Below are 23,063 nucleotides of genomic sequence, written 5' to 3' on the forward strand. Positions count from 1 at the left end.
CTTCAGTGAGTCTATGATTTTATTAGTGTGGATATTCTTTCTATTTGTGCAGTCCATAGCCTCTCCATACCTTTTTATCCTGTGCAATTCTTGTCTGTCTATCTGTCTGTCTAGCTAGAAATCCCCCATAGATCATCTACCCTAATGCATCAAAGAACTTACTCTGATTTTTTTAACCTTTCCTGAATACATTTAGGGTATCCAGACCCCACCTACGTGGGGTCTTTAATGATGGTTTTTGCTCTACTTCTTACATTCAAGTTACTGTCGGTGACATGTTATAGCCTGTTGGCATCCACCATGTCTAGCTTTTTGTGACACTACTCTTTCCTAGATATTCTCCCAGTTTTCTGACCTTCCTTACTCTCTTATGCTGGATCTTCATCCACATTAGGCTTGTTAGCACGTATCTGTCCTGGGCTCTTTCTCTTCTCCATCTATACTATTTCATTTGGTGATCTCATCTGCTCCCATGGATTCAATTATCATCCCTATGCCAGTGATTCTCAAATCTGTTTATACAACTTTCATCTCTCTGCTGACTTCCAGGCTCACATCTCCATTTGCCTATTGGATATGTTGAACCAGATGACCTTCCTGAATCTGAAACTCAGCACGTTCAAAACTGACCTTGTTATCTTTTCTTTTAAGCCACCCTTCCTCCCAAACTTCCTTATTACTATGGCAGGCACTACCACCCTCTGGGTCACCCAGGTTCATAATCTCATCCTCAACTCCTCACTCACTCTCACTCCCCATATCCAATCTGTTGCCAAGACTTGTTGATCTTACCTTTGTAACATCTCTCCCATCTGCCCTTTCTGTCCTCTAGCACTGCCAGTGCCCTGGTTGAAGGCCTTATCACCTCGTGCCTAGATTATTGCAAGAGCCTGCTGGTCTGCCTGCCATAAATCTCTCCCTACTTCAGTTCATCCTCTACTCATTTGTTAAAGTGACCTTCCTAACATACAAGTTTAACCATGTCATCCTCCTATTCAACAAATGCCAGTAGCTCCCTATCACCTCCAAGATCAAATATAAAATACTCTGGCAATCGAAGCCCTTTATAACTTACACTGCCACATTTCCAGTCTTCTAACCCCTTATCCTCTCCTTCCCTGCCCTACCCATGTACTTTTCAGTTCAGTAATACTGGCTTCCTTGCTAAGCCTAGAACAAGATAGTCTACCTTCCAATTCCTAGTATTTTCCCTGGTTGTCCTCCAGCCATAGAATGCTTTCCCTTCTCATCTCTGCCTGCTGGCTTCCCTGGCTTCCTTCAAGTTTTAGCTAAAACCCCATCTTTTCAAGCAGGCCTTTCCCAAACCCCTCTTAATTCTCATACCTTCCCTCTGTTGATTATCTCCAATTTATCCTGCATATATCTTGTTTGTACATAGCTGTTTGCGTGTTGTCTCCTCCGTTAGACTGTGAGCTCCTTGAGAGCAGGGACTGTCTTTTACCTTCCTTTGTCTCCCCAGTATTTAGCACAGTTCTTGACATATAGCAGATGCTTAATAAATGTTTATTGACTGACTATGTGTCCTTCCATTGTGTTTTCGGTGATAGGATCATATGATAAATTCGGAGCTGAAAGGGACCTTGGAAGTCATTAAATACAACTGCATTTTACAGATGAGGAAATCGAGGCCTAGGTCACACAGATAATATGTTCCTAATCAAAGATTTGACCTAGGTTTTTCAACTATAAATTTAATGCTCTTTGCACTTTACCACAGTGCCTGCAATTGTGATTATTCTGAAATCGTCATATTCTGTAACAGATATACCATACATTTATTTAAAAAAAATTTATTTCTGATATTCTAAGGCTATATCAGCAAAGCCCAAGCTCTAGCAGCTTCTACCATATTGGAAAGGCTTTGAATATACTCTTGGCCACAGACTATGTTTGTTTTCCAAGGACCACCTTTGCTAAGTATGGAGAATCCCATTATACATATACTGGTCACTTGGTCATGAACAATTTGGCCATCAAAATCATAAATCAAAGGCAAACAGGATTTGCATTGTGCTTTTGCCTTTATTAGAGTCTCTGTTTTAAGTGAGCACTTTTTATTATGCATACATTTTTATTAATTTTAATTGTGATAGTTTGTTGTTTTGCCAATGTTTTTACATAAATAACTCTGCTCTTTGTGTTTTGATCTCCTTGAGAATAAGGTCCCATCTTTGGTTTGTGTTTCCCTTTCATGTGTATGCCAGTTCTGGGCAGAGGTGGGAATTCAGCTGAAGATGCTAACAGCCTGACCATATCTTCCAAGCAGACTCCAAAGGATCTATAGGCCTTCAAAATTTCCCAGAAATATGGTCACCATCCCCCAGAGCATGCTGTAGCAACTATCTTAGTAGGTACAGGGACAAGGACATTCCATCCTTGATCATATTTATCAGTGCCCGCTCCATCTAATCCTACTCATTAAACTTCCCTCACAAGTGGCTGAAGGGAGATCTTTCTACAAAGAACAAGCCTGTGGTGTGTGGACCCATGCATCCTTGTGATGTGAATCAAGTCAGGATTGAAGATAATTTTGGTGATATCATAAAAATGGGGAATATGGAATCCCTGTCCCTTTTCTTACTGCTCCTCCCAATGCTCTCTCTCTCTCTCCTACTTCCAAAATGTGTTGTGGGAATCAAAAAAGCTAATTCCATCTTGGGCTGTGTTAATAGAAGTCTCGTTTCTCAAGTGGAGAAGCTCGTCCACTCTCTGCTGTTGTCAGACTACCTCTGCGGCATCACGCTTAGTTCTGGATACCACATTTTAGGAAGGACACTGGCAAGCTGGAGCATGTCTTGAAAATTGTGGCCAGGATGGTAAAGAAGGCAGCTAGAAACTATGTCATATGAAGAATGTTTGAAGGAATTGGGAGTGTTTACCTGGGAGGTGGGGTGAGGAACATTGGCTCATGGATTCAGAGATGGAAGGGATCTTAGCGGTTATATCCAATCTCTTCATTTTATTCATGAGGAAAACTGAGATCCAGAGAAGTTAAGTGATTTGCTCAGGGTAGTATAGTTAGTAAATAGGGGAGCTGGGGTTTGAACCCAAGTCCTCTGATTCAAAATCCATTGTTCTTTCTTACTGCATCACATTTCTGCCTTCCAATAGCTGAAGGCTTTTTATATAGAAGAGGTAGTAAGTAGACATTCTGTATAGCTCTTGAGGGTGAGACTAGTGATATAGATGTAGCAGTGACAGGAGGGCAAATTTTGGTTCTGCATAAAGAAGAGCTTTCTAACTGCCAGAAAGGATTGGCAGTGGAGGGGGTTGCCTCATGGGATAACGCCCTCCCCATCACAAGATGTATTCAAGCAGGACTGAATGACCCTCTGTTAGTTATGTCATAGAGGATTCTTGCATGGGGTGGGAGGATAGACTTGGTAACCTTTAATGTTTCTTCCAATCTGAATATTCTATAAATCACACGGCTTCCATTTGAAATTTTATTTCCACAAAATGTCACATCATTTCAATGGTAAGAACACAACACAGAATAGAATTTCATATCACAGTGTTTTGAATTGAGAAAAAATGTTCAACAGGAAGGATTTTTGGATTACTCTCCAAGCCTATGGACCACAAAGATTAAGAGAAAAACCCAGAATTACTGTCTAATGCCCACCATTTTGGAATTAAGTGCAGTCTACCTATTGATTACCTTTTCTGATTGACTGTTAGCCTTGTCTGATTGGCTTTTCTATGACTTCTCTCTGCCATCTTTAGCTTTGGTAAAATACATTATTACCAGACTTCTCCACTAGGTGGCAGACCCAGCCTATGAGAAAAAAAAAATAACTTGTATGCAGCATTCAAGGCAGACCTTTTCTCATTCTCTGCATCCTGGCTGCCCAACTTTGACCTATTTACAGAGGATGCTTAATCTGCACAATAGAATGTTGCTTACATGTTGCCTGTAAATTGAATTGTAGAAACTAAGTCATTTCTAAATACACAAGAACATTTTAAACCTCTGTAGAGAAATGTATCCAAGCAAAGGCTGGATGATACCTTTCAGGGTTGTGGTAGAAAAAAAGCTCATGGTCTGTTTCAGGATAGTGCTAGGTGACTTCTGAGACCTCTTCTAATTGTAAGCCCACGTATCCTTTTGTGAAGCCCAATTCGGTTCTTAACTTATTTTTGTATAAGCCCGATTTTTTATCCAAAGTGGCCACATCTGGCCACCATGTACCTCATTCCTCACAGAACCACAGATTTTCAAAGTTAGAAGAGAGCTCAGAGGCTATCTAGTTTAAGCCGTACCCAAACAATAATCCACTCTATAAATGCCTGATCAGTGGTCATCTAGCTTTTATTGGAATATCTCCAGTGAAGAAACTTTTTTTAGCTTCTTGCATATTTATACCAAGATGTCCTGCTAGAACTTCTAACTCCACATGGCCAAAACTGAACTCGTCATTATCGCCCTCCCCAAAAATGTCCCACCTCCTAACTTCTCAATTTCTACAGATGGTATTTCATCCTCCCAGCTTTCCAGGCTGAAAACCTCAAGGTCATTGACTGTATCCTCTTTCTACCACTGACAGAGTCCCAGGGAGGTCTAGAGGTGAAAAATGAGAGTAGGAGGCTTGGCCAATGTAAAAATCCAGGGATCCTGAGGCTCCTAGTCCTCAGAAATACAGCCTTTACCAATAATGGCTTCATTTTTTGGCCAAGAAGATGCACTATTACATTGCGGTTTTCAGTGTAGGTTTAAGGACCTCATTGACCTGCCTGGCATTGCACCCCTTATGGTCAGAGCCATGTAGTTTAGCCCTCAGTTTCTTGAATTGAATTATATTGTTTCTTATATTGTTCACTCCCTCCCCCCTCCCACCTGAGTCTGGTTTCCCCAGTCAGACTATGAGCTCCGTGAGGGTAAGGACCAAGTCTCCTGTCTCTCCTAGAATGCAGGCTAATACAGGGCCACCGATATTATCATACACAAAGAAGGTGCATAATCAAGACTTGTTGACTTTATGGGAGAGAGTAGAATCTGTTGGCCATAACAAGGCTTTTGGATTACTTGTGGATTCCAGTGGTCCTACTCTCAAATGCTGCCTCTGGATAATTGAGAATTGGTAGAATCAGTAAAGCACAGGGAGCAGAATGCAGTCAGTTTCTGAGGGCTGTCATGGGCTCCTTCTTTTGTAGAGAGATGGTAGGGTCTTAGAGCCAGCCATCTCTGTCTGACCAGTGGCCACTGTGTTCCTGCTGTTTCTTTCTTCTGAGAGGAAGGCAGGTGAATATCTCCAAGTTCAGAGAGCAGCAGAGATGTGAATACCAGGACCTTCTATTCTTCTTTTTTCTTCCCCTCTACTACCTCTGTTCCAAGTTTACCTGGTCTGAAGCCTTGGACCATCCACCTCCCAGATCCATTCAATTACTATTTGACTTTTCCCTAAGGGAGGAAAAGATGCTAATTTCTGTTTCCAGGAATTACCATGACTCCAAGGCTGAAGGCTGGACACAAATGTTCGGCAGAAAAAAAGTTCCCCACTCGAGAGGAGGATTGAGCCTTTGCAAACCCTTCTGTTCCCAGGGCTCTTTGTTCAGTCATCAAACTACTTCTCCTTTATGTAAGAACCTTCCAGCCATTTGCACACAGTCCTCAGAGTTTACCGCCAAAGATTGATTGTGTTCATTTTACTTAAGATAAGAGTGGAGGCCAGAGGGGTTCCTGAATTTGTGCCATCTCTTTCTTGCTAAGATGGTTTGTGCTTTTAGAAACTAGTTAAAAAGATTTATCCCTGTTTACTCCTTTCCCTCCACACCAAACCAAGCCTTCATAATGCCCTTTGCTTGCCTTACTCTTATCCCCTGGGAGAAGTACACAGTGGTGTTGAAATCTAGGATTGGGGAAGGAACTCACAGAGTCCAAGACTGCTGGCACTTTGGAGTTTGGAGACTCTGGTCTTGGTCACTTGGCCATTTTATGTCATTTCTTTTTTGTTTGTCTTAATGAAAACAAAACTTCCTGAATTCCCACTCATGGCCCACTCATGGAAGTCTCCTCCAAAGCCCCATTGCTTGAAGCAGGGCTGGGATTGTCTTCTTCCTTTGGGCTTCCTTCTTCAATCTGGGCAGAGACCTCTTTCACTCTTCTTCTTCCTCTTGGGGACTTCTTAGCTACCATAAACAAGAAGGCAGACACTGGAATTAACATCAGGGTGGGGGAATCTTTCAGAAAAAGGACTACATAGGTCATTGGATGTGAGGGATACTGGGAAAAATGGACCCTAAGCTAGATCAGATCTGAGACCAGGGCCTGCCCCAGGCAAATTGCTGAGCAGGCACCCACTCATTTTTATTTCCACACATCTTCCTTACTGTCTAGCAATCCTCTTTTCCTATTCTACAGAAGTCCTGGGCTTTCTGGCAGTCCAAAGCAACCCATCCATGCCTGTCTTCTCTCACTCTTTCCAGTGGTGTTTTTGCAAATTACCTTCCCAGTTACAACTCCTAAGCTCTCTATATGGAAACTCTTGGCCAGATATTAGGAGAAAAACTTTTGATAAATTAAGTCATACTAAGCTGTGAATTCGATACAATTTTTTCAAGAGTGTTTGGATATAAGAGGCTCGTTAACTTTTTTTTTCTTTTGTTAGGCAATGGGGTTAAGTGACTTGCCCAGGGTCACACAGCTAGTAAGCGTTATGTGTCTGAGGCCAGCTTTGAACTCAGGTCCTCCTGACTCCAGGGCTGGTGCTCTATCCACTGTGCCACCTAGTTGCCCCGAGGCTTGTTAACTTAAAGAGCCCTATAATTGGTGCCACTTAAGGTTGGAACAGTATGAAGAATCTCAAGCATTGTGGAGGAGATCCTTTTGAGAAGTGCAACCAGATGCCTTTTCCCATGTTCCCAGCCAATAAGCAGTAAGCATTCTTCAGGATTGTGGAGGCATTTACTTCCGGAAGAACATTATCTTCCAGGAATGGAGGCCTTGACACAGGGAAACATATCTTCTAGAGGTAGGAGTGAAGGAGCAAAAAAAAGAATAACAGAATCTTTGCATTTTAGAGCTGGGAGAGACCATTAAACTCAGCCCATGTCTGAGCAGAAATCCCCTCCCCCTAACCAAAGTACTAAATTAGTCTTGTTACTGGATTTTTTTTTGCCTCAGTTTAATAATCAGGCAAAGGAGAGTCATCTTTCTGAAGACGATACAAAGCACATAGAAGCAACCTAGTACAGAGGAAAGTAATGCTGGATTTGGAATCAGAAGACCTGCCTCTGCCACTTTCTACCTGTGTGACCCTGGGCAGGTCACTCAACCTCTTTAGCCTCAGTTCTTCAACTGTAAAATTGAGGGGTTTGACTAGGTGACCTGGGCAGTCCCCTCCAGTTCTAAGTCTGTGATAGAGCTCGGGTTATCTGGGCTGAACTTTCTGATTATTTGGATTCTTGATAAATGAGCGTTTTATTGTTAAAAAAGCCTTTTGGGCCACCAGAAACATAGTGCAGTGCTTTCTCTGGAAGTTAGGCTTATCTCTTTGGTTTGGGGTCCAAGCTGATTTTCTAGTAGCTTAGATAACTCCTTGTCATAAAACTCTGTTCCCTGGGGTGAGGAGCATCCTAGATTGGGTATTTTCCCTCTCAAATCATTCCATTTTCAGTGAGTCCTATCATTGACTTACATGACCTAGAGAAATAATACTTTCCCCAGGCCACTTATGGAATAAGAGGAGTAGGGTGAGAAGCATTTGTTTTTCTGCCTCTTTCTGCTAGGTGTCTGTGCAGGAAGAATTTTCTTTGAAGGTTTGCCTAACTTTGAAGATGTACCTAGGGGATTAGTGGCATTTTCTGGCTCCTTATGCTTCCTGTGTGGCAAGCCCAGGCCCTTCTATCTCAGGATGTAGGCAGCTACTTCCAGGGAGGTAATCCTTTTCGTTGCTACTCCAGAATTTAATTACAGCTCTTGTATCCAGAGTCCCTTCAAACTAGGGGAAAAAAAAACCAAAACCAAAACCAAACACAAACCACATGGGGCAGCTGGGTGGCAAAATGGATAGAGTGCAGGGCCAGGAATCAGGAGAACCCAGTTCAAATATGGCCTCAGGCACTTACTAGCTGTGTGATCCTGGGCAAGTCACTTAACCTTGATTGCCTCCAAAAACTCCCCCAAAACAAAACAGAACAAAACAAAACGAAACAAAAAAGCAAGGGCAGAGTGAAGATTGCTTGCTAGTAAGAAATCAAAGAAGACTTCCTCACAGTGTAAGGGGGCACATACTCTGGGTGTATATGACTGAGGGCAGGGAATTCTACTTTGTGGGCCCTTTCTTTGCAAAAATGAGCAGCTGTGGCATGGACCCTGCTTTGTGGTATGTTCTCCAGGAGACAGTCATGCTAGCTCTATGGGAGTCCCACTCTGGTAGTATACAGTTGTTTTTTTCTCTTTTAATAATATTTCCATTAAATACAAGGCAAATAAGAGGTAGTAGATCGAAGGCTGCTCTTGGAATCAGGAACACCAATGTTCATATCCAGCCTCTGATACATATAAGCTGCATGGTTGTTTTTCAGTTGTGTCCAACTCTTCATTTGGGGTTTTCTTGGCAAAGATACTAGAGTGGTTTGCCATTTCCTTTTCTACTTATTTTACAGATGAAGAAACTGAGGTAAACAAGGTTAAGTGACTTGGTCAAGGTAACACAGCTAGTAAGTGTCTGAGGTCAGATTTGGACTCTGGTCTTCCTGACTCCAGGCCCAGCACTCTATGCACTATGGCACCACCTAGCTGTGTGGTAAGTCACATAATTTGTCAGTGCCCCCAGAAGTCTCTAAAAGTAGGTTACAGATGAGTTGCTGATCTCCAACAGTGAAAGGTGTTTCCACACTGGGAATTACCCACACTGATTAAAAATACTCATCTGCACTAAAAAAGAAAATATTTCAAATGCTCAAAAGGAAGTAAAAAACCAAGTTGTAGGGTAACCCCAGGTGAGAGGCTGAGCCCATCTGCTATCCTTGTGCGTTCAGGAAACTCCATCACGACTAAGATTCACCAGATGGAACCACGAAGCTCCTGCCAGTACCCCATCTTGAATTGTACCAAAACAAAGAACTGACTTAATAAACCCACAGCTTCCCCACCCATGGCCCCTTGGGGCCCATCTGTACCATTCTGCAAAACATCTGGTTTGCATGATGAGGCAGGATGCAGCTACTGAGCTTGGGGCTGCTTAAAGCTTGGTCTTATCAAGGGCAATTTTCTGCTTATTCACCAGTAGGAAATAGCTGTATAACCCATGCCATTGTTGGAAAGTCCAACTGCTACAGCCGGTCTGGAAAATAAACAGGAGTTGCATAAAAGCTTTCTCCAAATGTCAATAGTGTATTGTGGAGTGGGTGGCCTCCGCTGTCAATCCATGTTTCTGGATATTGCTTGTATAAACACTGAGGGACTTACATGTATTAGCTTATGTGTGAAAGAGGGCTCTTTCAGAGCTCTGGTTGCCAAGTCTGGGTGGCTAACCATTAGCAGGAAGTTCCCTGGACTGGAGAGATACGTGGGGTTCCCAATGTACAGGGGACCGTGTCTTATCACAGGGAACGCAAACCCCAATAGTATCACCCTAGGCAAATGTTTGAGCAGCATGAGCTTCTTGTGGTGGGAACAAACAGTCAGGCTTCACCCTCTGCAGCTCTTCCGCTTTTAAATGGAATCCTAATCCAGCAAGCCCAGGGTTTGGGCCCCAGCATCCTGGGAAAGGGCCTGAAATAGTTTCTGATACTTGATTTGGAACTTTTGTTACATAGCAGGATAATGGTAGCAGTGATGACAAAAAGTCTCTTTGTATGATACCTTTAACCTTTTGACCTCATAAACATTATTTCCATTCATTTTTTTCTTTCTTTCTCTTCCGTAATGCTTTAAATTACTCCAGCTGTAAGCAACCTTACAGATCATTCAGGTCAACTCTTTCATTTACAGATGAGGAAACTGAGACCCAGAGAAAAGAAAAGGCGGCATGGCGTGATGTATTCTGCTTGATAGAATGCAATTTCCTTGAGGGCCAGTACTGTCTTGTTTTTTTCAATTTGTTTCCAGTGCAAGTACTTATTAAGATGACTACTATGTATCAGGCACACAAATATAAAAGTCAGACAATACCTGCCCTCAAGGCACTTACATTCTACCCAGGGGGATAGAATATGTTCATAGTGCTTTCTAGTTTATGAAGTTTGATCTCACTCCTGGCCCAGTGTTCAGCTGAACCTAGATGCTGGGCTACCTTGAAGCCATTCAGGTGGTTTTAGTCACAGCTTTGAGTAGGCAGATGATAAGTATGTCCAGAGTTGCTGGGAGGCAAATTCAAACATGATTAGAAACTAGAAATAATAATTGCCCCCTGAGACCTGGCTCTCCTTCTCCCCTATCATCCCCTCCTCTCTCTCCCATAATGCTCTTTACCCTCTTGGAAAAGCCAACTCTTTCGGCTGGGCCTTCTTCTCTTATACCTTTACTCCATAGATCTTGTCCTCGTTTCCGTTTCTTGGGCAATCCCTGTATTTTATCCTTCACACAGAAATACCTTAGGTCTTCTCCCTGGGTATCTTGGTTGGTTCCTGGGTCATAATTAGGAGGCACCTGAAGCACATGAGAGATATTGCTTAGGTTAGGACACAGCACCTTCTAATCCCAGGTCAGAATCATAGGGTTTGGAGCTGGAGGGGTTCAACCACCTCATTTTATAGAAAATAAACTATGGCTCAGAGAGGGACACACAGTTAGTAGTTATGCTGGGACATGAACTCCTCTGGCTTTAAATCTACTGCTGGTTCCATTTTTCCCTTCATGTTATCTTCGCATTCTCATTCAACCATCTTCCCCTTTGGTGTCCCTAAGTCCCAGGTGGCAGGAACAAACCTCACTGTCTGAGGTATCCATCTCATCAGACTCTGGCTTCGAGGACTCAGCGTGGTTGGTGTCTGTAAGGCACAAGAAAGAATGTTGGGCTCTTGGTTTTAGTGAACAATGGCTTAGAAGTTCAGCTGTTTGTGTCCACATCTCATTTCATTGCAATAAAAGGCCTTTAATGTCATCAGAATCACCTACTATAGAAATCCCTACTGTAACCCCCCCAACAAGTTGTTGGTGAGCTTTGACTTGAAGACCTACTATGAGGGAACCCATTACCTCCCAAAGAAGCCAGTTCCACTTTTGGGTAGTCCAATGGTTGGGAAGTTTTCCATCACATTAAGCCTAAGCTGGCCTTTTTATGGCTTCCCCTCAGTCCTCCTGGTTCTGTTCCCTGGGGCCAACAAGTAATAAGGATAGGGATTGAGCTATGATTTTATAGGTTGTATGCCTATAGGTATAAGGAACTTGAAGGTAAAGAAACTTCCTTTATCAATGCAGGTAGGAACTTTCTCTTCAATTTACAACTTTAGTGAGTTGCCTTGAGCACTGAGAGATTGAATGACTTGTCCATAGTCACAATCACAGCCAGTTTATGTGAGGGATGGAACTTGAACCCAGGTCTTCCTTAATTGGAAGCTGGCTCTCTATCCACTATGACAAGCCTAATCTTTATTCCATATGATAGTCCTTGAAAAGTCCAGCAGAGCTTTTATATCTCTCTAGACTTTTCTACAGAATAAACATCCTTCAATTGTTTCTCATATGATGTGGGCTCAAGACTCTTCACCATCCATCCTAGTTTCCTTTCTCTGGACAGTCTACAGCTTAGCAGTGTCCTTACACTGTGGAGCCCAGAATATTCTAGTGGTCTGACCAGGGCAGAGTACAGAGGGCTGTCCTCTTCTTCCTGGAAGCTATGCCTGTCTTAATGAAGCCCAGAGCTAATGTATTAGCTTTTTAGCCATCCCATTACATTGTTGACTCATATTGAGATTGTGACCCACTAAAACCCCCAGATCATTTTCAAACAAAGTGCTATCTCTCTGATCTTGTACTTGTGAAGTTAGAGTGGTCCCTCTACCAGTGCAGATCACATTGGATGGCAACCTTTGTCTCTATCCTTCTATAAGCCTTCCAAGTAGGGTCCACTCAGCATAGAGAAGGTCCTCCTCTAATTGTTGTAGTATCTTAGACTAGTTAGTGTGGTATAATATGCAAAAAACTGAATTCATCATCTTCTCCCACCAAATTCTTCCTTCTTCTTAACTTCCTTATTCATGAAGTTGCCTCTGTGCTCCCAGTCACCTAGGATGACAACCTAGGTATCATGCTTGACTCCTCACTCTCTCTCAACCTCCCCATCTCCATATTTAATCTATTGCCAATCTATTTACGTTTGTAACACCTCTCATTTTATAGTCTTCTCTCCATTGACACTGTCACCTTTGACAATGTCTCCACTGACACTCTACCTCCTCTCCATTGATACTACTACCACCGTGGTGCTGGCACTAATCACCTCATGCCTAGGCTATTGCAATAAGCTGCTGGTTGGTCTTCTTGCCTCCAGTCTATCCTCCACTCAGCGGTCAAAATTTCCCAAAGCACAGGTCTGATCGTGTCACCTCCCTGTTCAATAAATCGAGTGGTTCCATATTACCTCTAGTTCCCTATTCTAGTTCTAGTTCTCTAGGTTCCTTAACACCACCAGGATGAAATATAAAATAGACTCTGACATTCAAAACCCTGTATAACCTAGCTCTTTCCTACAATTCTAGTTTTCTTACACTTTATTCCTCCCCCATATACTCTGTGACCCAATGACATTGGCCTCTTTGCTGTTTCTCAGCCAAGACCCTTAAATTTCCAACTCCATGCATTTTTACCAGCTGTCCCCTTTGCCTGGAATTCTCTTCTTCCTCACCCTCTCCTCCTGGATTGTTTGAAGTCTCAGCTAAAGTCTCACCTTCTGTAAGAAGTCTTTCCCAGTTCTCCTCAATCTTAGTGTCTTCCCTCTGGGAAACTGGGATGTTTTCCAGTTTCTTCTGTCTATACCTTGTTTGTACGTAATTGTCTGCATGTTGTCCCTCCCATCAGACTGTGAGCTTCCTGAGGGCAAGGACTGTTTTTTTTAAAACCCTTTTTTTGTATCAGTGTGTTGCTTAGCACAGTGTATTGCACGTAGGAAGTGCTTAACTTCAATGCTTATTGACTTTAATTACAGGCTCTCCTAAATAAGATTCATAATCATTCACATTTAATGCTAATGTCTTTTATCTGTTGACAACCACCAATTTACTTTGTCTTATATATATTTTGTGTATGTAGCTGTTTTTCTGCTGTCTTCTTCATTAGACTATGAGTTCCTTGAGGACAAGGATTGTCTTTTGCCTTGCTTTGTATTTCCAGTGCTTAGCACAGTGCCTGGCACATAGTAGGCGCTTCATAAATGCTTATTGACTGAGTGACTACTTTCTCTCATTCTTACTGCATAACTAGCCCGCCTCCTTTTCCAGTCATCCATGTCCTAGATTATGTCTGGTTTCTTTCATAACCAGAATGTCAATATGGATGTGGTTCAGTTCCTCCAGCAATATGTCAGCTCATTGACCGTTGGCCAAATAGCCCACATTAAGAATATGAACAATTAAATTAATGTTTGTATACTGTATAAGAACTGTGTAAACAATACCTTCTGTACCCTACTTCATTATTATGGAAGCTGAAGGGAGAAAGGAACACGTAAGACTGAGGACTATTTTGTATTTTGTCTATTTCTTGGGTCTCAATGCCCTCCTCCTCCTCTCCCCACCAATGGCCATCATTTAGTGGGATCCAGCCCTCTGGCAATGGTCCTCCCTGCACGTAGCTAGTACAGCAGATACAGTGTGTAGGTTCATAGTATATTTAGATGATAATAACAGTCTTTTTCTCTGTTTCATCAGGATATAGCACTTCATAGTGGTTTGCAAAATGTCTCAGAGTGGATAGAGACTTTACTAGCCATAGTCTCATTGAATCTGTACTGAAGTAGACAGGACAGAGATAATAATTCTAATTTTACAGTCACTTTTCCACCATCCATCTTTTAGGGGATCCAGCCTTGCTGTTTTAGACACCTTGCTAGGCTGGAATAAGATTCATCCCTCTCTTGGGGAATATAATGCCAGGTCAAAGAAAGCCTGTCACCCAGGAGAGGAGTTCCCTCATTGACATGTCATTCACTGACACCTTGGTGCAAAAGAATATATCACCCCATTCTTGAGAGCAGTTTTTGATGTAGGCAGAGGGAGGGACCCTGGAGAACAAGGAACAAAGGCCCTGGGCCCAGGAAAAGGAGTCTAGGCATGTCAAGCTTTCCTGATTTCCCACTTTGCCAAGGGTCACCTCGGCCCAGCACTAGGCCTGTCAGCCACACCTCCACCCCAGATCTCCTGATCTCCCCAGGATCTTCTTGCTAGACCCAAGGCTCAGTTTACATAGTGAGTTGGCAGTGGCCAAAGCCGTCTTAGGCTACATCTCTTGATGTGACTCATGGTCTGGCTCCCAGGAAGTAGGCATGAAGGGATTCAATTATAACAACATGGGGAAGGCTCGGAAAATGACTACAGTTAGAAGGAAAGAAGTAGGAGGAGGATTCTAGAGTCTCAGTCACATGAAGAAATCCAGAACTGGAAAGGCCTTGAACAGGAATCTATTCTAGTTCTTCTCCACCAGCTGGGCAAATATCTAAACCACTCAAGCTACCCTCTAATGAGTTGTATCTTGGTTTTGTAATAACATAGCATTTGTATAATATTTTATATATTTTCAAGCAATTCTACTTATATAAAACACTCATTCCTTTCCAAATATGTTTTCCTTTCTGTCATCTTATCTTCCCAATACCCATGTGAGATAGATTTATTCTTTTTCCCATTTTACAGATGATGAAACAGAGACTCAGACAGGTAAATTGTCCAAGATCAATACCCTTAATGATACTACCCTGAACTACTTTTCAATTTTATCAAGGTCACTTTGAATCTTAACCTCTGCAAATTTGTGGACCATTATTCTCTATGCCATTCATCATCAATATGCATATTGAATAAGGGGGGTCCCTAGGATTTGTCCTTTCTGAATGTCACTCCACGGGTTCACCACAACCCACTAATAATACATTGTTCTCAATGACATGGATGCAATAGTCCTGTAGTTAGCAAGAATATTGGCTTTAAATCAGGAGACCAAGATTTTCATCTCAACTCTACCATTTGCTATCATGTTACCTTGGGCAGGTCATTTTACTTCTCTGAGTTGTTGTTGTTATTGTTGTTGCTGTTGTTTTTGGTGGGGCAGTTGGGTTTAAGTGACTTGCCCAGGGTCACATAGCTAGTAAGTGTTAAGTGTCTGAGGCTGGGATTTGAACTCAGGTCCTCTCGACTCCAAGGCTGGAGCTCTATCCATTGAGCCACTTAGCTGCCCCTACTTCTTTGAGTTTTAGATTCCTCATCTATAAAATGGGGATAATTATAGTTGTACTACGTAGAAAGGCAACAGAGCATAGTGGGTAGAGGGCTGGACTGAGAGTCAGGAAGATGTGTGTTTTAATCTAAGACTTATTCTTGGATCCATGGGTATGTTGCTTGTCTTTCTGAGGTTCAATTTCCTCATCCTTAGAATGGGGATAATACCCGTGGTACCTAACTCATAGTGTTGTTGTAAAGTCAGAGGAAATAATATGTGAAAAGTACTTTGTAAACTTGAAAGTTCTAAATAAGTGTCATAAATAAATGTCTAAATAAATTCTTATTATTAGCTACCTCTAAGCTAAGGTATCCAGTGAGGTCATGTATATAAATTGCTATAGAAATATAAACAATTATTATTACTGTGACATATCAATTATTTTATGGATATGATATGATCTTAGGATCATAGGATATAGAGCTTTAAGAGCCCTTAGAGATCACTTAGTCCATTTTATAGTTGAGGAAACTGAAATCTGCAGAAGAGAAGATGGCTGTCCATGGTCATCCAGGGAGTAAGTGGCAGAGGCAATATCCTTTAAGCAATTATTTTACATTTTAGCAGAAGACCATGGTTGGGAGAGGGATTCAGAACTGTCCCAGAGATGGAAATATAATCTGAAAGTGCAACAAGCAATGAATTTTGTATTGCAATCCAATCAATATGCTAGATTAAGCTATTTAAAAATAACAACTAACATTTCCATAAAACTTTAAAATTTGATATATTATCACATTTTAGCCTCATATCAACCCTGTGAGGTAGGTGCTATAGGCATTATTATTTCCATTATATACATTTGGGGCAGCTAGGTGACAGAACAGATTGAGCTTTGAGCCAGGAGTCAGGAAAACCCAAGTTCAAATCCAACCTCAGACACTTACTAGCTACATGACCTTGGGTAAGTCACTTAACCTCTGTCAGCCTTGGTTTTCTCATCTGTAAAATGGGGATAATAATTGCACCTACCTCCCAGGATTGGTGTGCAGATCAAATGAGATAATGATTATAAAGTGCCAAACACAATGCCTGGCACATAGTCAGCACTATACAAATGTTGGCTAGTATTATTGGGAAGTCGAACCTCCTGTAGGTTAAGTGACTTGCTCAGGATAACACAGCTAATAAGTGTCAGAGGCAGGCTTCTGAACCTAAGTCTTCCAGACTCCCAGTCCAGCAGTCTGTGCACTGTGTCCCTTTATCTGTTATTTTGATGTCACATACTAGTAGGATTACCTGGATGACCATCTGCTTCTTGTTTCCGGAGAGACAACCTCAGCCTGATTCCTGGTTCATGTTCAGCCTCGTCTGAAGTGAGCTTGCTGGGATGATGACCTTGTGTGGATGGCATTCGCTCCTAGGAGATAACATGGAGGACAATAGTATTTAGCATCTCCTGGGCTCTGCGTACTTTCTGATCTAAGCAGCCGATCCCTCCAAACCTGGGGCTTAAAGAAGCCCTCTCTGGGTCCCTGCTACCCCAATCCTTGTTCCAGAGCAGGAAATTCCTAGGCTTTGGACCCAGGCAATATTCTGCTATTGTTCCCATGCTCAATCTTATTTCAAGTGCCATCCCTTGATATATGATATTTTATAGGTTTTTCGTGGGATTTTACAAATCATGAAACCCAATCCCTAATTTTTATAGGTGATAAAACAGGTTCACAAAGTTAAGTGGCTGAGCTGGGATTTGAACTCAGGCCTTCTGACTTCAATTCTAATATTTTCCCCCCATGTCTTATTGTAACACTAGGTGACTTTTAAGTACCCTCTTTAAGGTCTAGATGATCTCCGAGGATTTTTCTAACTCTGGGCAGCTAAGCTCCTTTGGCTTTTGGTTTTTATCATTTTGCTTTTCATTGATGGGGTCATTTTTCAAAGGAGCCCTGTGAGACATTGTTGTTCAGGCACAGAAAATTTTATTTACTTAAAGAATAATCAATGCAATAGTCTAGAAATCAAAATGCACAACTTAAGAAATTTAGAGGCCACTGAAGGCCTCTAAGGGTGTTTTTTTTCTTTTTAATTTAAAGTGCTCTCATTTAACTGGGAGTAGTCCCTAAATCCCATGGATGCTATAGTAAAGAGAATAAGGAGGGTGACAAGCAATTAACACTTTTTCATACAGCTATATAGTTCTCTAATATTTCCTGTGTGGCAAGCTTGTCTCATGATTAGAGAGACAAGGAGGAGACTTCTCATATGCTCCCCAAGGACAGTGAGCCTGTATTCTTCTGAGTACAGGTACTACAATTCTGAGCAGATGGGGATGGGGTGGGGTTGCAGGTTGTGGAAAAACTTGTTGGCTTACTGATCAAACAGGCCAAGAGGAACACAGGCCTTGGAGTCATAAGACCTAGGCTTTATTTCCAGCTCTGTCACATACTAACAAAAAATCAGTTTTTAAAAAAAATCACTTTGATTTCTTTGTCTGAAAACTGCCTGTTTATATCCTTTGACCATTTATCAATTGGGGAATGACTCAGTTCTCTATATATTTGAGAAACGAGGCCTTTATCGGAGATACTTGTTGCAAAAGTTAAAGAATTTTTTTCCAATTTTATATAATCAGAATTATCTATTTTACATTTTGTAATGCTCTATCTTTTTTGGTCCTAAATTCTTCCCTTACCCAAAATCTGGCAGATACATTATTACATGCTCTCCTAATTTGCTTATGGTATTACCTTTTATGTGTAAATCATGTGTCCATTTTGTCCTCTTCTTGGTATATGATGTGAGATATTGGTCTATACCTAGTTGCTACCACAGTTTTCCAGTTTTCACAGCAGTTTTTGTCAAATAATGAGTTTTTGTCCCAAAAGTTTGGATCTTTGAGTTTATCATATGCTAGATTACTATATGGTCATTTACTATAATGTATTGTATATCAAATTCATTCCACTGATCTACCACTTTATTTCTTAGCCAGTACCAGATTATTCTGATGTATTACCTATATCTGATTTCTTACCATCTCAGAGAGGGGGGAAGGAAGGGAAGAAGGGAGTAATAGAACTTGGAACTCAAAACTTTAACCCTACCCCCCACTTAATAGTATTTTATTTTTTCCAATTACATGTAAAGATAGTTTTCAACATTTATTTTTATAAGATTTTGAGCTCCAAATTTTTCTTTCTTCTTCCCTCTTCTCCCCCCTCTCCAAAACAGCAAATAATCTGATATAGGTTATACAAGTACAATCATGTTAAACGTATTTCCACATTAGTTATGTTGTGGAAGAAGAATCAGAACAAAATGGAAAAACCACAAGAAAGAAAAACCAAAAACCAAAAAACCCCCACCAAAAACCAAAATGAAAATAGTATGCCAAATTTGATCTGCATTCAGACTCCATTGTTCTTTCTCTGGATGTGGATAGCATTTTCCATTGTGAGTTTTTTGGAATTGTCTTGGATCATTGTATTGCCGAGAAGAGCTAAGTCTATTATAGTTGATCATTGAAAAATGTTGCTGTTACAGTATACAATGTTTTCCGGGTTCTGTTCATTTCACTCAGCATTAGTTCATGTAAGTCTTCCCATGTTTTTCTGAACTCTGCCTGATCATTATTTCATATAGCACAATAGCATTCCATTACACTCACATACCACAAGTTGTTCAGCCATTCCTCCAATTGGAGGGCATCCCTGCAAATTCCAGTTCTTTGCCAACACAAAGAAAGCTGCTATAAATATTTTTGTACATGTGGGTCCTTTCCCCTTTTTATGACCTCTTTGGGATACAGACATAGTAATGGTATTGCTAGATGAAAGGTGTGCAGTTTTATAGCCCTTTGAGTATGGCCCTCAAAACTTAAAAAATGTTAAAAATTGTTTTAACATGTAGCTAGAGAAAAATAAATAATATTTTAAAATTACTTTCAGATTGACAAAGCACTTTTTCACAGATGCTCCTACGAGGTAAGTAGTATGTTATTTTCACTTTACAAATGAATAATCTGAGACTAAGAAAGATGAAATCCCTTGTCCAAGATCGCACAACTAGTAAGTAGTAGACCTGGGATTTGAAAGTGTCTTCTGACTCCATGCCCAGCAAGACTAGCTGTATAACATTTTACTTTGTGCCTCGTTTTTCTTCACTGTAAAATGAGTGAATTGATGTATTTGGCCTCTCAGATCCTTCCCCTCTGAAGGTCTAAAATTCTGTTATTCTGTGATCTACGCCTAAACTACGAGGGGATGGGTCTTAGACGTCAAGGCAAACTTGTGGATAAGTTGGGTGACAATGGAGCATGGCTTGCTATGGGAGCTTGGGGTGGGGTAGGGAAACCCCACTTAGAATGCCCTCTCCTCTTTTTTACTCCTCTACCTATCCTTCAAGGTTTGAATCTCCCAAGATTACTCAGGCCCACACTCAACTATCCATTTTCTAAACTCTGATTGTGCCTGGAGTTCATACTTCATATTTTACCACTTAATTGTTCTCTGTTTCACAAGTGTCAGTCTTGTTTTCTTAGCTAAACTGTGAAATCCTTGAGGGCGGGGTGGTGGCTTTCCTAAACTACACTTGAATAAAACTCTCCTACAATATCCCCAACAAATGCTCAAGTCTTCGCTTAATGACTTCTAGGAATGGAGGGGACCCACTTACCTCCAGAAGCAGCTCATTCCATTTTTTTGGATAACATTAATTGTTAGGAGATTTTCCCCCCTTATATCATGCCTGAGTTTGCCTCTGTAACTTTTAGCCATTGCTCTTAATTGTGTCTTCTGGAGCCAGACAGAAAAGTTTAAACCATCATCCAAGTGATAGCCCTTCAAATACATGATGACAGTGTTCTAAGTCCCTTGATATCAAATTCTGTTTTCCTTAGTATCACCTTGTCATTCTGTCAGCATCCCTGCTGCCTGTCTTAGCTATGAATAACCAGCCACCCATGTGATGTGACCTAAGGATGCTATGAGATAAAATTCTGAAATGTATTATAAAGGGATAGTTTGTGGACCTCTCAAAAAAGGAGCAGTGATCATGAAAAGTTAGAATGGCTCTACGCAAAATGAGGTCATTAAAAAAAAGCAACCTAGCAGCCCTTTGTATGGTGGCAAGAAAATGGAAAGAAAGTATATGCCAATTGATTGGGGAATAAATGAACAAGTTGTGTAAATGAATGTAATGAAATATTATTTGCTAAATAATATTTAAAAAAATATGTTTTAAGTATTTTAAGAAATTATAAAATGAGGAATTCAGAGAAATGTGAGAAGACCTGTGTGAATTGAGGCAGAGTTACAAAATAGAATCAGCAGAACAATATGCAGGACTGCAATAGAGTTTTAAAATGCTAAAAGATAGCTTAATCTATAGTAAGTGAAATGACTTATATTGTTTCCAGAGGACAAATAATGAAACACATTTCCCTTTTTCAGTAGAGAGGTAATGGACTATGGGTGCAGGATGTTACATATCCTGGCAGATGAGCCACTCTGTAGATTCATTTTGCTTCCCTGTTTTGAATTATTACAAGGAAGGGCTCTATCATGAGATGATAGTGACATATAAACCAAAAGGCATTAATAAAATATTTAAAAAGGTCATGCCACACTAAATTTACTTGCTTATGTGACATGGTTATTAAAGTAGTAGATCAGGGAATGTAGTAGATATGATTAACTTAGCTATTAGCAAAGCATCTGGTAAAGTCTCAGGTTATTTTTTGGAAAAGATAGAATAAGATGGGCTATGGAGGGGGGGGAACTTTTGGCCTTGAGGCCACCTATGGCCCTCTAGGTCTTCAGGTGTGGCCCTTGGACTGAATTCAGTCAATTAGGTGTATTTGGAATTGGTTGAATGACTAAATCAAAAAAATAGCTATCTTGTCACTGTCATCTTGGAAGGAGGTATGCAGGGAGATATCTGTGCTTGGCCTTATGTTGATAAACATTTTTTTCTTTTTTAATCAATGATTTGGATAGAGGCTTACCCAGAGGCTACAGATGGCTGAAAGGAAGAGGGCTACCTTTCAAAAATAGGCAGACAAGCCAGAAGGAGAGGATCACTAATTTTCTGCTCTATTCAATTAAATAAATGTTGATAAATATTGAAGTTATGGGAGGTATAGAAATAAAAGTCCTAGAGCTTGTCCTTAGAGTTTGCAGTCACATGGATAAATTGAATATAACATAGAAAAGGATATTAAAGGCAACCTGCTGCCTTAAAAAACTCTAGAGGCTCCCTATCAGCTTTAGGATGAAATATCTGTTTGGCATGTAAAACTCTTTACAAGATGTCTTCTTCCTATTATTTTAGTTTTCTTACACATCATCTTCTGGCACGTTGAGGTCCAGGCTTACTCTCTGTTCTTTACACATTATGCTCCCATGTTTCATCTCCATACCTTTGTACTAGGCTATCCCCTGTGCTTGGAATGTTCTCTTTCTCACCTCTTGGAATCCCTGGCTTCCTACAAGATTCAGCTTAAGCAGCCACCTTCTGAGGGAGGTCTTTCCTGTCTCCACCCTCCTCCCCTGCCACTCCTTCTCCTCTTATTATGCCTTGCATAGTGTCTACTTTGCATGTATCTTGCATATGTTTATTTTTTCACACATTATCTCCTCCATTAGAATGTAAGCTCTTTGAGGTCTGGGAGTATCTTTATACCCTCCAGTGTTTAGCAGAATACCTGGCACTTGAAAAGAGAACAGTTGTTTGCTTGTTGATTGATTTGAAAGGCAGTCTCTGAAGAATGCAGACAAGCTAAAGAGTAGGTAGGAAAACACCAATGTAGGCAGCAGGGTCCAGGAAGTCTTCCTAGGGAGGTAGATCTTGAGCAGGAGCCCTGGGGTGGGAGGTGGGGGTGGTCCAGGGCTGAAGAAGGCTTAGCAGGGAGGAGAAAGACTGAGTCCCCTGGTGCCTCAGCTCCTGGATGGACAGGCACCAATCACATTCTAGTCTGAACCATCTGGACAGCTCTTTAGCCTCAGCTGAGTACACTAAGGTGTGTCAGAGGGCACAGGGCACTCTGTTGGCAGGCTCCTTGATGTCTTTCTGAGAGTCAAAAAATACTCTTGAAGGGTGGCATCTGCTTTGGGGACCTGTGAGCTCCTGTTCTGTGGAGCCTGCTTTGGCTTCACAGAAATCACAGATCCTGATTTGTTTCAAAAGGCAGGTAGTTAGTTATTGAGTAATCTTTCTAGGAGACATCACAGTGCCTGGGGCGGTGCTGGAGCCCCTTCCCAGGAGGCTCAGAGAGTTTGAGAGTCACTAGGCAATAAATCAGGATTTGTCACCTGCATCCTTAGGAGTCAGACTGAGGCCACTCAGAATATTGGGGGTAGAGGGAAGGGAGAGGAGGAGGTAATTAAACCCCAGTAGTTCCCTTAGAAAGAATAAAGGAATGAATAGTCATTAATGCATCAGTGGGGCTGCTAGGCTTAGAGTTAGATCCCCTTTTATTTACCTGTTCTGTGTTGGGCTTTAGGAGTCTCCATCCTATATTCTATTCTCTCTCAATTTCTTGGAGTAAACACCACCTAAACCACAATGTGAATGTGTTTTCCTTTTGGTTCACATAAAGTGAGAACTGAAGTTAAGAATGTTAATGGTGAAATGAAATATAGGTTATGCTTGGAGATTTCCTCAGAGCTTAAGCCAAAATACAAGCAGAATTTGTGATAGAATCATGAAATGCAATATGTAAATA

General features: G+C 41.2%; 1 protein-coding gene across 1 annotated transcript in view; it reads right to left on the reverse strand.

Moving 5' to 3' along the window:
• Positions 1–3,391: 3,391 nt before the first annotated feature.
• The window catches only part of RBBP8NL (RBBP8 N-terminal like), a 74,434-nt gene continuing 54,762 nt past the window's right edge, over positions 3,392–23,063 (reverse strand). The window contains exons 11-14 of the mRNA XM_020981532.2: positions 16,637–16,757; positions 10,895–10,956; positions 10,486–10,615; positions 3,392–6,150 (exon numbers count right to left, since the gene is read on the reverse strand). Coding sequence (XP_020837191.1) covers positions 6,011–6,150; positions 10,486–10,615; positions 10,895–10,956; positions 16,637–16,757 — 453 coding nt within the window. The 3' untranslated portion in view covers positions 3,392–6,010. The remainder of the gene's footprint in view (positions 6,151–10,485; positions 10,616–10,894; positions 10,957–16,636; positions 16,758–23,063) is intronic.

Source organism: Phascolarctos cinereus, unplaced genomic scaffold, assembly GCF_003287225.1.
Source record: "Phascolarctos cinereus isolate Bilbo 61053 unplaced genomic scaffold, phaCin_HiC Scaffold_2;HRSCAF=192, whole genome shotgun sequence".
NCBI classification, from domain to species: Eukaryota; Metazoa; Chordata; class Mammalia; order Diprotodontia; family Phascolarctidae; genus Phascolarctos; species Phascolarctos cinereus.